General features: G+C 39.8%; 1 protein-coding gene across 2 annotated transcripts; it reads right to left on the bottom strand.

The window, feature by feature from the left end:
• Nucleotides 1-61: 61 nt before the first annotated feature.
• On the bottom strand, nucleotides 62-9017 carry wdr48b (WD repeat domain 48b). Of its 2 annotated transcripts, none has more exons than XM_076294451.1 (19): nucleotides 8964-9017; nucleotides 8237-8377; nucleotides 8053-8131; nucleotides 7805-7887; nucleotides 7383-7512; nucleotides 6844-6932; nucleotides 6607-6708; nucleotides 6219-6443; nucleotides 5409-5483; nucleotides 5046-5148; nucleotides 3958-4055; nucleotides 3748-3855; nucleotides 3400-3496; nucleotides 3125-3220; nucleotides 2579-2684; nucleotides 2192-2279; nucleotides 1931-2007; nucleotides 1555-1747; nucleotides 62-1322 (listed from the first exon to the last, which is right to left on the bottom strand). In XM_076294451.1, exons 1-19 carry the CDS (start codon nucleotides 9009-9011, stop codon nucleotides 1227-1229), a joined length of 2034 nt encoding a protein of 677 aa, XP_076150566.1. In that variant the 5' UTR covers nucleotides 9012-9017; the 3' UTR covers nucleotides 62-1226. The 2 variants fall into 2 exon arrangements, with proteins under 2 accessions (XP_076150566.1, XP_076150565.1); XM_076294450.1 differs by having other exon boundaries at nucleotides 8053-8128; nucleotides 8964-9011.
• Nucleotides 9018-14935: the final 5918 nt, after the last annotated feature.

Below are 14935 nucleotides of genomic sequence, written 5' to 3'. Positions count from 1 at the left end.
TGGACTGAGCAAAACTTGCTTAAAATATGCTTAAAACATAACATAAAACCAATGATTTATTTATAAGACTCCTTTATTTGTTACAAATGTAATGCTCATCACATAGTCCCTCTCAGGAACTGGCTCAACATTATCCTTTTAAGACCTTGTCTTTGACTTAAACTGACTTTGATTTACAAATATACAGTAATGTCATTCAGTAGGCAGCAATCAATCAACCAATCATGATTACTGATTAACTGGTCTACAACATTCCGGTCATCCAACTGGAGTGTTTTGAGTGCACTAATGCTAAATACTTTCTGTGTGTGTGTGTGTGATGCAGTGTGTGTTTGTCAGTGCCTTTCTTCCTACCTTCATTTGTCTCTTGGTAGGTTTTAAGTTCATTCCTTATACTATACTGTAGTAATAAAAGTAATAAATTCCAGAAAACAAATGAATAACTTAGAGAATGTTCATAAGAAAAAAAGAAAAAAGTGTGCTGCTGTACACAATCATACAAAAAACTGAAAAGAAAAAAAAAACTAAAGAGAAAGATGAGAAAAAAGAGTTGTGAATGTCTTCCATGACCACTGATACTGGGAAAAAAGGCCAAGAGCCCCACATAACAATGACCGTCAAACTTTACGCTGGTCTAAAATGAAGCCGCGGTGGCCTGATCTGGTCAAACGAGAGCCAGGCCCAGGAATGTGGCGGAAATGTAGACACCTCCTTGCACACAGTGGTCCACATTACAGAGTGAGCAATGGTCCTGCAAAAAACCAACACTGACATCCAACTGAAAATACTTACAATATAAACAAGGGGAGGGCAAGAAAAGGTTTTAAAAAAAGAGGAGGTGGGTTAAAAGGATAAAATTAAGAGGTTAAAGGATGTTTGTATTTCAGTCTGAGAATTCTCTCTGCTGAACATGTCGATGGCTCAGTTCCCCCACAGTGAATGTCTCTTGGCCAACAGGTAGAAACTTTCCAGAAGTTTCTCCATCACTGAGGAAGCTCTCTGGTAAGTGTTCACATTGGCCAGTGCAAGGATGAAGGCAAAGTATAGTGGGGTTGGTTGTGTGTGTGTATATATATATATATATATATATATATATATATATATATATGTGTGTGTGTGTGTGTGTGTGTGTGTGTGTGTGTGTGTGTGTGTGTGTGTGTGTGTCAGGTGGAAAGCCATGCAGGTCCCTTCAGTGTCCTTCTGAGGCCTCTCGGGCCCGGGGCCCTTCACGTGGGCTTCTGCTTGTAGTGAAGAGTCAGGTCACCGCCACTCTTCCAGATAAAATGTTTGACTGTTCGCAGGTCCATATTTGGATCCAACACCTGACAGAGACAGGGAGGAGAAGAGATTGATTTCTAACCTCTGGAAACATGCCACCAATGACAATCCTTTCACCAACCATCAAAAATGTGCCCTTTATAATGTCTCAAATTATTGCACACTTTTTCACATTTGTTTGCTTGACATGAGCAAAGGCAACTAGACAATTAACTCCCATTGCGATAAACAAAGAATGTCTCTGATGTAACACTAGATGGCGCTCCATTCACAGACCTGGTCCTGGCACATGAGCTCGATCTTCTCCTCGGCCACCATGGCCACGTCCTCCTCCTTCTCTTGCTCTCCCGCCTTGTCATTGGTTGAGGAGCTGGTGGTCTGGGACTCCGTGTCCAGGTTGATGATCTTCTCGTAGACATGCTCCATCACCTTCCTCACCTGCAGCATGTCGCTGGCTGACAGACGGTCCCTACAGCACAACACACAATACCCATGAGGCAGTCAACATTTCCAAGCACATCATGCCTGGCTGTGTCTCCAAAGATTTTATCCCAATTTTGTTTTAATAATAATAATAATTATTATTATTATTATTATTATTAATGAAGTTAAACTGAGCAGTGGTCATAAAAGTAATTTGAATTCTACCCACTTCTTCAGTGTTTTTGCGCCTGAAGATGAATGTGGCTGGAGGTAGAAGGGGATTTTGTTGAATTTTGGCATGTTTTTCTGTAAAGATGAGAAGAACAGTGTAACAGACTCCTGTTAGTGGTGTCATCAGAGCATAAGTCTTGCTAAATCAAACCATTTAAGAACAATTTCTTAGTAGGGGTCTTCAAGTCAGTGTAGTGCAAATGATTATGATGTCTGTAAATAAACACTTGTTTTAATCAGGCAGTGAAAGGACACCTACATCTACAGTGATGTCAATCACCCACTGAGGGACCGTCTCATTGAGCAGCATAGACTCAGTTTCTCCCCCTGAGTCTCGACACAATAACCTGAAGAAGGAAGAATGCCAAGGTGGCTGATTAGTGATGAGGCTCGTTTGGCATAGCCAATGACATGGGTACCATACAGATAGCTATGTTTTGCTTAGTTTTTGTTAAAAAATGTTACAACTGTTCCATGCATGTTTAAGATCACGTTATATGTTCTACCTAACCTATTTCCTAACCTAAGTCTTCTTTCTGAGTTGTAAAGACGACAAAATAATGTAACATTCAACTATTGCGAAGACTGCATCAGTGATGAGTGGACTGAGGGATACAGGGTAATGACATAGAGGTGTAACACACACCTGAACAGAGTCCTCCCCCCAGCCTCCCCGAAGATGACCGGTGTGTGCGGAGGAACCTGGAAGTAGCCATTGCCTTTCTGTATCCGACTCTCCTGCTCCCCATTCACTAGAGAGAGAGAGGATAGATTCAGTTCAAAAAAATTATGGGCACAGCATGATCAGATGACCACTAGATGACCACTTGTGCCATTGATGAATGGCTGTTCATTATCATTTTTCAATTTCAAGATGTCTGTCAGCCTCAGTTTAAACCCTCACAACTAAGCAAAGTGCAATCCCATCATGGACAGTATAATGAAAGATACCTGTGTTTAGTTAAACTAAATGAATTCAATTCAACAAATTCACTAATTTTCATTTAGTGTCTAATAAATATGATTCACTGCGCTTTAATATGTGTCAACGTGTTTTGTTAATCCAGTTTAAGGATGCCACTGTGGCCCCCGTCGTGTTATCGTCATCACATGGGTTTCAGAATGAAAACTCTTGCGTTGAGAGTGACCGCAGCAACAGCAGAGTGTGGGTGTGTAGGGTGCAGGGCGTTACCATGGTGCACGTCATTGTCTTCTTCATCCATGGAGCTGATGTGGGTCCTGGGCCAGAACTCCAGCAGGGCCTGCAGCAGCAGTCCACCCAGGTTCACTAGAGAGAGAGAGAGAGACAGACAGAAATAGAGAGAGAAAAAATAAGCAGGCAAACCAGTTTAGTTTTTTAGCATGGCTTTTATGCTGTTACATTTTCAATACTTTCCATTTTCAAAAGAGATACTAAGGTTTAGGTAAAGGTTTATGACAAGCGACAGGCATGTACGGTAGACCTACATTTTGGGTCAGAGCCATCTGAACTTGAGAAACCTGCGTCCTTGGCAGAGACCCAGGCAGCAAAGCAGTCACTTTCATCCAGTGTTATGGTCAGCATCTACCACACATGAAAAATCCACTCTTTATGTCCATTAGAGCTTTACCTAACATTAATTCTAATCAATGTATCTTCTCAGATTAGCATTGTATACTGACAGATTCAAACTATGACTAATTTCCTTTGTAATATTCAATACTTATCTAATGTAAAGTATACAAATACATATTGCCATTCTTACATTAAGGCTAGTGTAACAGTAGCAATGCAACAATTCAAATAAAATAACTTAATGACAAAAATATTCTTACCCCTGTCTTGAGATCAACTGAGAACCAGTTTGGGACATAAACCATCTTAAATCGTTTTTTAACCTCTTCATCAAACTCCACTTTACCAAGGTCTTCACCTTTACAAGCCTGGCAAACACATCGCACAAAAGTCAGATAGAGGAATTGTCAGCAATACTATTTTGTGTGTCACTTTGACGTGCAAACAGATTCCTTCCCTCCTCCATTTACCTTGAGGACATCCCAGTATGCCACGTTGTTATTGGTGTCTTTGGTGAGGATGTGCCTCTTGTCATTCAGTATATGACACTGAACAATGCTGGCACCACCTGGCACACACAAATACAACACATTCTGATAAAACCCATCAGTATCTATTTATACAGAAATAGTACAAGAAGCTTGTGAAAACTTTGTTGGTATGTACAACATGCCATTTTGTATTCAATTTTCTATCTGAAAATGGTGGACATTACTTGAGCACATACTCAATTACTGTACTTAAGTCGCTTTTTCATGTATCTGTACTTTACTTCAGTATTTCAATTTTGTTAAACTTTTTACTTTTACTCCAGTACATTTCAAGGCCAAATATCTTACTTTTTACTCCTTTTGGAAAAAAGACTGTCCAAATACATGTGTACTTACATGTATATTTTCTATTAAGAGAGCTAGGCTTTAAATAATGGTCTTGCCTAACCTATGTTATTGTCATATCCACTATTTACTGTACCTTGTTGACCCCTTTTCACAATATTGATGTTACCATAACTAGCCTCTTGACGCCATAGAGCAAATGATAGACAATGATAGACTATCAAACACAAAAGGGAACATCTTGATTTGGTCCGAAAGTATAAAGCATTCAACAAAGAAAAATGTGGTTACTTTGAAGTATCTACGATAAGAAATTAGTTTGTTAGACATTAGTTTGTTTTTAGTTCTTTCTACATACAGCAATTATTAGCTGATTTTGTCCTTGAATGGAGGAGAAAGGCTCAATGACTGCATGTCTGTGCCGAATCATTTCAACAATAGTAAATGCAACTGTATTAATCATAATACATTTCAGGACTTTTACTTTCGATACTTAAGTACATTTGAAGGCAAGTACTTTTGTACTTCCACTCAACTGGAAATGTAAAAGGAGGACTTTTACTTTTACTGGAGTAACATTTGACCATGTGCATCTCTACTTTCACTCAAGTACAGGATCTGTGTACTTCGTCCACCACTGTGAAATTGTGATTAGTAAATAGTCCATTGTGTGAAGGACAGGCTGACGGTTGCATGCAGTCCCTCCCACTACACTACCTTACCTTTGATGGCCTGTTCAGACTGCACACATAGTGGGGTCAGGGGGGCGCTGCAGTCGTTGTCATAGTCACCAGATACTCTGAAGTTGTTCATTCCCTTCAGTGACTGATATAGGGAGGAGAAGACATAGTCAGTTCATAGACATAACACTCAGAGAAATATTGCTTTACTCATACAGCACTAAACTTAACTTTCAATGATTACAATGGTCACTCTGATTGTGAATATATTAATTGCATCATAAAGTGGTGCTTGGCAAGGACATTTGAACATGACAGCACCACTTCACCATATCTTTCCTTAAAAATGGACTTCACACTATCCTCACATTCTGCAGATAATTAAGATCATTCTAGAATGCTTACCCATTTGTTGACTGATGACTTGGTGGTACAGACCCAGAGGGCAGGAGGAGGGTCAGCTGACCTGTCCAGCTCCATCTAGAGAAGGACAGCATGCAGAGAAGAGAGAGGTTTCATTTTCATTTAACTGATCCCTTTAGAAATTCAAACACCCCCTTCTGTGCTGATTTTGTGTCTTGACTGATTCTAATAGAAGTTGTATAGTTGTCTATTTCAGTTCAGAATCAGTTATTCTAATGTTCCAGTTCCAGAGCTGATTAAAGGAGCCATGCTCCAGAAAAAAATCTTGATGGCTTTGAAATAAGATCTTTTCAAAGAGAACTGTTCCCTTGTATGCTTTAAATGGCCATTGAAATGAAATGGTCATAGAGAATGGGCCAATTAGAAAGTGCATGGTTTCTACATAGAAACTGCTCTCATTTATTAAATCTGATCTGATCTAATCTTAATCAATAAATTAAATGGAGACATAGCAATCCACAGTCTAGAAATACACCTGGAAGAAGCCTAAAGATGCTGGTCAATTAGAGCAAAGCCAATTATAAATGTAAATTTTTACATCAAAATAAAAGCACAGCTGCAAAATCAGTATGCTAGATCATAATGAGGACAAAATAGCTAAGGCTTTTTTAAAATATTGCAGACTGTTATAAAATGTTATAAAATATTTTAAAAGAGTACGTCATGACTCCTTTAAAGAACAATGATAGGCATTACGTTATCTTTATCATAACTGGTTGCCTATTCCAGCTACTATTCATTGCAAATAAGTATCTGAGACAACAAACCCTCTCTCAGTCATCCCTCACGTACCCTCAACACAGAGGCCTTCTCCTCACAGATGAGTACTCTGAGGTCAGGGTTGCGCAGGTCCGTGCAGTAGATCTTGCGGTCGCGGCCACCAGAATAGACATGCGTGAAGGCCTCGTTGGCCTGCAAGGCCCACACCCCCTCGTCATGAAACCTGTAGGTGGCGATGCATCTCTGCTGGCCCAGAGACCACAGTCGGATGGCGCCGTCCGAACTACCAGAAAGACACTGCACAACACAGGGAAACAAGACAAAATGGGTTCAGTGGTATAGACATGAGTCGAGATAAGATAGCATAATCTTAATTTCAATAACACTATTACCAGCAACAAAGCAGAGTGGGTTTTTGGATCTATGAGCTCTGGTAGCAATGTGCTGCAGAAGTACTTGCCTGAGTGCCATCTCTGTTAAGCAGTAATGTCTTCACATTGTCTGTGTGTCCCTTCAGCTTCATGAGTTTTGCACAGGTACGGGGATCCCACACCCTTAACACCTGAACACATCAGATTTAATGAAAGCTATTCTGTCATTGCCTTATATTATGTGATCAGATGGCAGATACTGTAGTTGTACATGGCTCTTTTGTTTTCATTTAATTACTCCAAAGTGAACAAATCAGCTGTCAAACCTTTTCTGTAGAGCCAGACACAATGACTGTTCCCATCTGATTCATGGCAAGACTGTAGATGGAGTCTTTGTTTCCACTTAGGGAAGAGGCTGAATCAAGAGCAAAGTCAAGACACATGAGTATGAGTAAGCCATTTGTAATACAAGTTTAATTTCTCTGATGTCAGAAATTAAAATTTAAATATTGTTACAGAACCTATTTTTAAATGTTAAATGGCCTGACCTATGCCTGAATCTTGGTACAGTGCCTGAGAACTTTAAGTCATGTGTATTTGTATCCAAAGGTTGAGTACTAGGGGTGAAAGAATGAATTCTGAATTGGAGGTCCTGTTGTGTATCCCCCTACTACAACACCAGGAGGAACCATACTGAGGGAGGAAGTGAGAGAGCTTGAGGGTTGAAGATAAACTGCTAACACCACTCAGGAATGACTACTGTCCACTGTCACAAAAAGGGCTATTTTAAGGTACACTTAATGGGTGCAAGGATCAAGTGTGTATAACAGGCAGAGAGGCCAGGCCAGGATAAAGAGCTGCTCACTGGTGACCGTGTTGTTGGAGGCGGTGAGCGCTGTGAGGGTGTTGACGTCCCAGAGGAAGATCTGCCGGTCCAGTCCAGCTGAGGCCACTAGTTCTTTATCCTTGGCATATGCTAAGGCTTTAACATAGTCCTGTGCCATGAAACACCATGCATCACACACCATATAGCAGCACATATACATCCAAATGTATCACATTACACAGAAGGACATATTTGGACATGAGGTGAGCTAATTACTACGGTCATACAGCTACGCTACTGTTCATTTCTGTTTTAAAAGCATTTCCATGATTTCATGAGTTAAAGGATTTGCACAACTTATATTTATGAAAAGATTTGCATCAAGAGGCAACTGAGCTTTAAATTGCTGATATAACTGCTATATTTTTGTATCTGTGCAGTTACTACAATTGAAATACAACCTTGTGGGTCCGTAACGTTGACATGCAGAAGCCTTTGTGTGCGTTCCACACCTTCACTGTGGTGTCTGAAGAGGCGGATATCACTGCATGAAAACAACATTCATACATATGAGAGCAGCACATGACAGCAAAGATCTGTTTGACTAAATCTCAAATGCTATTCTCATATGTATCACTAACACCTGCAGTTATAGTGTAGTCACACTGTCTATGATGTGATGGCAGATAATGATGATGCCTTCACTCACAAGTCTTTCCATTACAACAGAGAACGATATCGTTGACCCAATCTGTGTGGTGCTCCATTGAAGCTATGTAGGGGTCCTGCTGAAATGAGAGTGATTTTGACCGAGACCTTCCACAAGACTGGCATGCTTATATGGTAAAAATAAAGATATGACATTGTGCATGATGTCTGAAAGGAGGGCATACCTTGTGCTGATTGACACTCCATATCCTAATGATAGAGTCCCTTCCTGCCGTGAAAAGTCGGTTCAGGGTGGGGTCTAGCTGTAGTGCATTTACCCCATTGCGATTGTATTTCTCGACCTCTTCTCGGATGACATACGACACCTAAGAGGCCAGATAATGCAAGAATTCACAATGCATGCATTTACTTTCTATTACTACTCACAAAGCAGTGGGTGCAAATAGTGGTCCATTGACAATTCATCGTAAATTGCGTAGAAGTACTAAAACAAATGCTCTTGAATAATTCGCATTTCGTCTCAAGTTCAATACAACCTTGCCGAATTCTGATTTGATAACTGCAACAGGCAGGCAGATCTTCGTTGGTAGGACAAGGGATGCTATGGTGTTTTCACATTCAATGGCAACCAGTTCGACTGAGTGCTGACTCAGGTTTTGACAGAAAAACAAACAAACGGATAACTTAAGATGTATGCCTTTAAGATTGTTGTCTGTTAGCTCATTAGCTCGCCTGTTAGCACGGATGAGCCCCTTGCGCACGAAGCTGCACTGATTAACGTGGGGAACCTGCTCTAGCTTTCTTTCTCATCCCTTTGCCATGCATCTACTCAATACATTTAACGGAATCGCCATACCACTTCAGCCAAATAGAATAAACGCCAAGCAGCATAAGTCCTGTACTTGCGTATTTACAGGAACTAATTTGAAATGAACAGCAATCCAATTTTACCTGAACTTTTCTCCGACCAGCTGCGTTTTGCCTGTGATGCGACGCCATCTTGCATGTTGACAGTGAAGTGTAACGTCATATCCCGACTGAAACAGCACCACGTCGACCACTTCCTGGTAACGATCGGTGTTTCTTGGGAACGTGAGTTCTTTATGTGAAATGCATTAACGTGGGAATTTATCCAAATCACTGTGTAAGTAGAATTAGAATTTCTTCAAACCAGACTCATAAACACACGTATTTACACGTGGATATATATTAAAAAGCAATGGTAACATTGATGAGCTCTTAACAGCTGCTGAAAAGAAAGAAGAGGGCCTTCAAGGATAGGAACAGAGAGCCTACTGTTCAAATCCCATACACAACAAAATTATTTTTGAAATATATTTTTGAAATATATAACTATTTAAAATCGGCCCAATAGCCTAATATATTTTTGACACTTAAAAATATATTTCAATATATTTTTCATGTAGGCCTACAGGATGGCATTGTTTCATTGTTTGTTGTTTCTATATTCTTTACTATTTCTATATATTCTAGGCCTACTACTCTTCTTTCTTTTATATTTGTATAGTGTATTGAGACCATGTTGCATGCATAAATTGATTGATTTGACTGATAGGAACATTACCTACAATGATTCATGGACCTATTGCTATAGGACTTGGCCTGATGCTGTCAGATACTTCCCTCAGCAGTTAGTGTGTAGAGGCAGATATAAAACTCTTCTTACCTACATTTGGTGTACCAATGGGCTATGCGTTCATGAGTGCATGATGCTGAAATCTGTTATACTGTAGCTCGGTTTTCCCTGTAGGCTAAAAGTCATCATACAGTGTAAATAACCAGGTTTGGGTCAGATTACTTTGAAATGTAATCTATTACTGACTAATACATTGCAATTTTTGTAATCAGTAGCCTAACGTAATCAACAGGATTGCCGAAAACATGTAATGTAATCTGATTACTTTAGGATTCATTTCTTCTACACAACTTGCACACATGACATGCACATTCTTATTTTCCAGTCTTTAATTCAGATGTGTTCAGTAGGCCTACTTGGCGATATTACCAAGTAGCCTACTGAACGCATTTTCCCAGTCTGGAATGGGTCTATGGCTCCTCCATCTTGGGCTTTGATTTGAACCCTTTTCTGTTTTCTTGTCAAGAAACTACACAGGCAATTGGATGATCGTGACATCTAGTGGACAAACAAATGGGCTGCTTGTCAAATTAAAACATTAGTTAGGCTAGCCATCATAAAAAAAGTTGCATTGTTTGCATGATAAAATGTAATCAAGTAACTGTAATCTGCTTACACATTTTTTTATTGTAATATGGGCTGATTATAGTTCCTTCATTTTTGTAATCTGATTATGTAGTCCAGATTACATGTGATCCATTACCCAACCCTGTAAATAACACAACCATTTTTGAATGCACAAAATATTTAATAATATATTTCCATAGCTTCAGAACATCAACAAAGACAGGTAAGGGACAAAACGCCATCTTATAACTTTTATAAAATCATTCCATCCTATGTCATCAAATGCATCACTTGTTACTTCATTACTATTCATACAAATAATAAATAATATCCAATTTAACAAAAAACAGCCAGGGTTATGTATAACCCTATAGTAATTTCCTCTCTTAACAAAATTATTTTCAAAGATAACACACAGTCACAAGGATAATAGGTGCAATGTGCAAAAACCCAACCCAGACATGGTTGTTTTAAGGTTATGAGGATTTATGCAACATAAAATAATGAAGTGGTCTCATAACATCACCACACACATCTTAACAAGAACATCATCAGAAATATCTCAACAAGATAGAGTGCATTCTGTATAAACATTATCTTACAAAGTTAATGTGGCTTACATGTAAGAAACTACAATTATGTTCACAGTAATTCTTACTGTGTTTGAGCACACCAATCTATATCCTCTGACTGCACTGAGGTAGCTGCATGGCCTGTGTCCGACCCTGCAGGAGTCGCTGCTTGGCCTCTAGCTTCATCTGCTTGGCATGGGTAAAGGCCTCCTCCATCTTGGACGTGTGGGCCTGCACTATGGCCTTCTTGTCCTTGGAGGTCTTGCAATGATCACACAACTGGACTTCACCTCTGTCTGTTCTCATCGTCACACACCACCATCGACAGGTGAAATCAGTCGAACATTGATCACAGGTCTTTGGGTCATTGTGAGGAGGAGCCTTCTTCTTTCTCAAAGCACCTGTCACAATATGAAATCACTATTTTAACAGTGCACAGCAAAAATATGGACAGACACTATTGTCATTGATGTAGCAGGGGTAATTATGCCACAAGTGTCAGTTTCTTATCCCATTTCCAAATTAGCCCCAGAACTATTCCTGTTATTGCCAATGGTGCATACCTTTGGCTTTATGTTTCCTTTGCTTAGGGGAGACATTCTGTGTCTCTGTCAATCGTTCCTGCACAATCACCTCCAGACCAATCAAGTAGGTGAACTGTTGAATATCTGCATCAGGAAGGAAGTCCAGCCCTGAGGCGCGGGGTGGAGGAGGGGGAATGCTGTGGAGACTTCTCCTTAGATGCTTGTGGATTGCGTGGTAATCTTTAGCTAGCTGTCCATCATATGAATCGCGAGCCCCATTGAAGTAGTTGCTATTGAGAAAAAAGCAGGACATCAGCAGTCAATGTAGGCTATCAAGTTCATTACAAGCAGCTATGAAGTATACGGGTCAATTAAAACACACATTTAGCTGCTAGTGATTACAAAAACTTAAGTTATTGGGTGGACAAGTTAGGCTATGTAAATAGTGCAATTTACAAACGTGCATGTTTTCTCTTGAAAAGTATGGTTAGAAGCTAGATTAGCTAACTTGATAGTTGGCTAATGTGGATGAGTAGGCTATCCTAATACTTTGCAGTAAGTCGGTAGAATTTAACCGTTTTGCAGGCTCTCAGTGCTATCACTTTGCGCCGATTATTGACATAATAGTTTATTTACGTTTGATACTGACCGAATATCCATCTTTGAGAGACAAACGACGAAAAAAGTGTGACTGTTTGACAACTCAAGCATGCAGGGCAGGTGTGCCACACACTGCACTTGTCGTTTCCTGTGCGGCCTAAAGCTAGGCACTTGGGAAATGTTGTCAAAGAAAATCAACAATATTGATTAGATTTCTTAACTTGTTATTGTTTTTATTTAACTTTTTTTTTTTTTTTTTTTGGGGGGGGGCGTTGGCCAATTAATAAAACATTTTGTGAAATGTAGGCTACTGTTGGCCTACCCACCTATGGTAAATTCATTTAAAGATAAATTAATAAATGAATGAAACCTTTATTGCCCCAAGGGGGAATTTGTCTTGCATTTAGGAGCCATAAGTTACATAGAGCTAGACAACACTTATACAGATTCACATTGATACATAGAATGACAAACAAATCATCATTTAAAGATAACATTTTAAAGGGAAGTTAAAAAACAGCTAGGTCTACATCAGTGTTTCTCAAACTTTTTTTCTGGGGACCCACTTTTTAAAAATGATAGACTATCGCGACCCAACTCGTGACTGTGGTTAACAAACTACACCAAAGTCTCTATGCACTGGCAGCCGTCAATTTCTGATGGTAGCCCACTATGCAAGTCGTGGCAATAGCTATTACCTCACGCTAGAGGGCAATAAACACCAACCGCATTAAAACCAGCTGTAAAATTGTCAGGACATTCTCAAATGTTAAATAGAATGTTAAATGTTAAATAGAAGGACGTACAGAAAGTGCAAACCTCAACAGGTCTCTTCATTAGGAGGGTTACCACTTCCTCCGAATAATTTACAGGTTTGTCACTGGTAAACCATGGCCTACCAGAATATTTCAATGACAGAGAAACGTTGGCAAAGGTAACTAGTCTGGATAGTGCTCTTTCAACCATTTTTGATTTTTTTTATTATCATTATTTATAACATTAACCACAGCTTACTGAGAATCTGAACTGAATTGTAGTAGTGACAGGAGGAAAAAGACATTCACTGAGGCTCATGCCTCTTTGTCTTAGGGCTAAAAAGCACCGCTCCAGAGGGGGAAGTCTCAGTCTGAGGATATCGATGAATCAGAAAAGGCAATCCGTGTAACTTGCTGTGCCCTGCTCCTCCTCCTTCTGGTTTGGCTAATGGCATTATAGCGATTCTCCAGGTGGTCCAGACTTTCCTGCATCTGCTGTAGCAGCTCCAGCATCTTCTCCAGGTCATGAGTCTGTGTATTGAGTTGCTCAGAGAGACTCTCTATTGTTATTTCACTACTGGTGATTCTTCCTCTCAACTGTTGGAAACATACAGATAAAAAGGGCCAAACAAGCATGAATTACTACTGTAAACAAAATAGTCACTTAGTCTGGTGTGTAACATCAATGTGTGGTGACTGTTACCCAATCAGTGAAGATTGCATACATTTTAATTGACCTTATATTATCTCACCTTCCAGATGTAAGCTATAACGAATACAAGAAACCAGTGCCAGCTGAATCCTGAGGATATCTTTGAGGGTGGTGAGATTTTAGACTTCTTCCTTTTCTCAGTGATCTGCTTCATGTCCTTTACAGGGTCTGTGTGTTTGAACATCATCCAGAATTTCTCCCAGACATGGTCAATTAGCCCTTTCTCCTTCTCTGTCCAGCCTTTAAGGTTGTGGATTCTCAGGACTTGCAGGATTGGTGCCCACCAGTCCATCTGCTCGTCTGGTTCCTGTGACAATGGGAAAGGCATCCACGTGGCCCAGAAGACCCTGGCACCTTCATCTCCAGGGCGCGTTGGGATAGCCTTGCTGTTATTGTTATGAAGCATGTCCAGTAGAGCCTTGTGCACATTTGTGTGATTCACCCAAGCAAACAGGTTATATTGGCTCGAGGAGAGAAGCAGCAGAAAGGAGAGAAAGCCCATACACCTGATGAGTAAACTCATGATGCCTCTCAAGGGACACAAACACCTCTCCACACTAGGCAATTTGGGGTTTGTTTCACAAAGCCCTCTTCATAGCACATGGGCTACCATGGAAACATACTCACTGGTATGTTGTTGAGGGGCTTTTAAGCATAGAGGTGGATACCTATAGCATGTGACTACAGTGTTTGTTAACACTGATGCACCTTGTGTTATGGCAAGGTCTTATTGTCCTCAAGGTCTCTTGTTCAGATCTGACCAAATTCAAATTACAGGGATGATGTCACAATTTGTTGACATTCTTATTGTTATCACAAATGTCAAATGTATTGCAGTTTTGTAGATCTCAAATGTATATAGACACCTTTGAATAGTTCATATACATCCTCTGAAATCAATTACAAGTGAATCATGAATATGTAAACAGCAAAAGACACAGTCAGCAGCTGTGAATCCAGTCCTGCCAGACTTCATCCATACAGACCCTTTCAATCTGTTCCTAGAGGATTTCCGTTTGAAACGTTCAAAACCAACACAGATACTTGCACATGTTTGTTTCTGCAGTTGAGCAGGTTAGGCCATCCTGTTTTTTGTGTAACACCCACTTCCAGACATTACAGCGAACATTGTCAAAAGTCAATAAGCTTTAAAAGCCTCTTAATGTTCACAAATTATTTTAATTGGTCCCATCAGATCCTGATTAATAAAAGGAGCTGTTGTATCCAAACGAGGAAAAGTTTCAGCCAGGCTTTTAGTTTAAGAAAAACAAAAATAAGGTTTTTGGAGCTGTATTTATTTATCTGTTTATGAGGAAATTGTCAGTCACCTCAGTTGGCTCAGTCTGACCCCTGTTACATTGACCCCCCGAAATTGACTTAATTTCTAATGATTAACCTGGTAATGCAAGAGGGTCCTTTTTGTTTAACCATCATCATCACACAGACAAGTTTTGTTTCTGTTATGGTGAGCCACGTCTCCTACCATATTCCATATATATATATATATATATATAGATAGATAGATAGATAGATAGA

This window comes from Alosa pseudoharengus, unplaced genomic scaffold, assembly GCF_046254945.1.
Source record: "Alosa pseudoharengus isolate Yale_2024_CS ecotype anadromous, Long Island Sound unplaced genomic scaffold, YU_APseudo_1.1 YU_APseudo_1.1_scf_2, whole genome shotgun sequence".
Classification (NCBI taxonomy): Eukaryota; Metazoa; Chordata; class Actinopteri; order Clupeiformes; family Clupeidae; genus Alosa; species Alosa pseudoharengus.
Note: the sequence above shows the minus strand (reverse complement) of the source record. Positions and strands in the feature narration are given on the sequence as shown.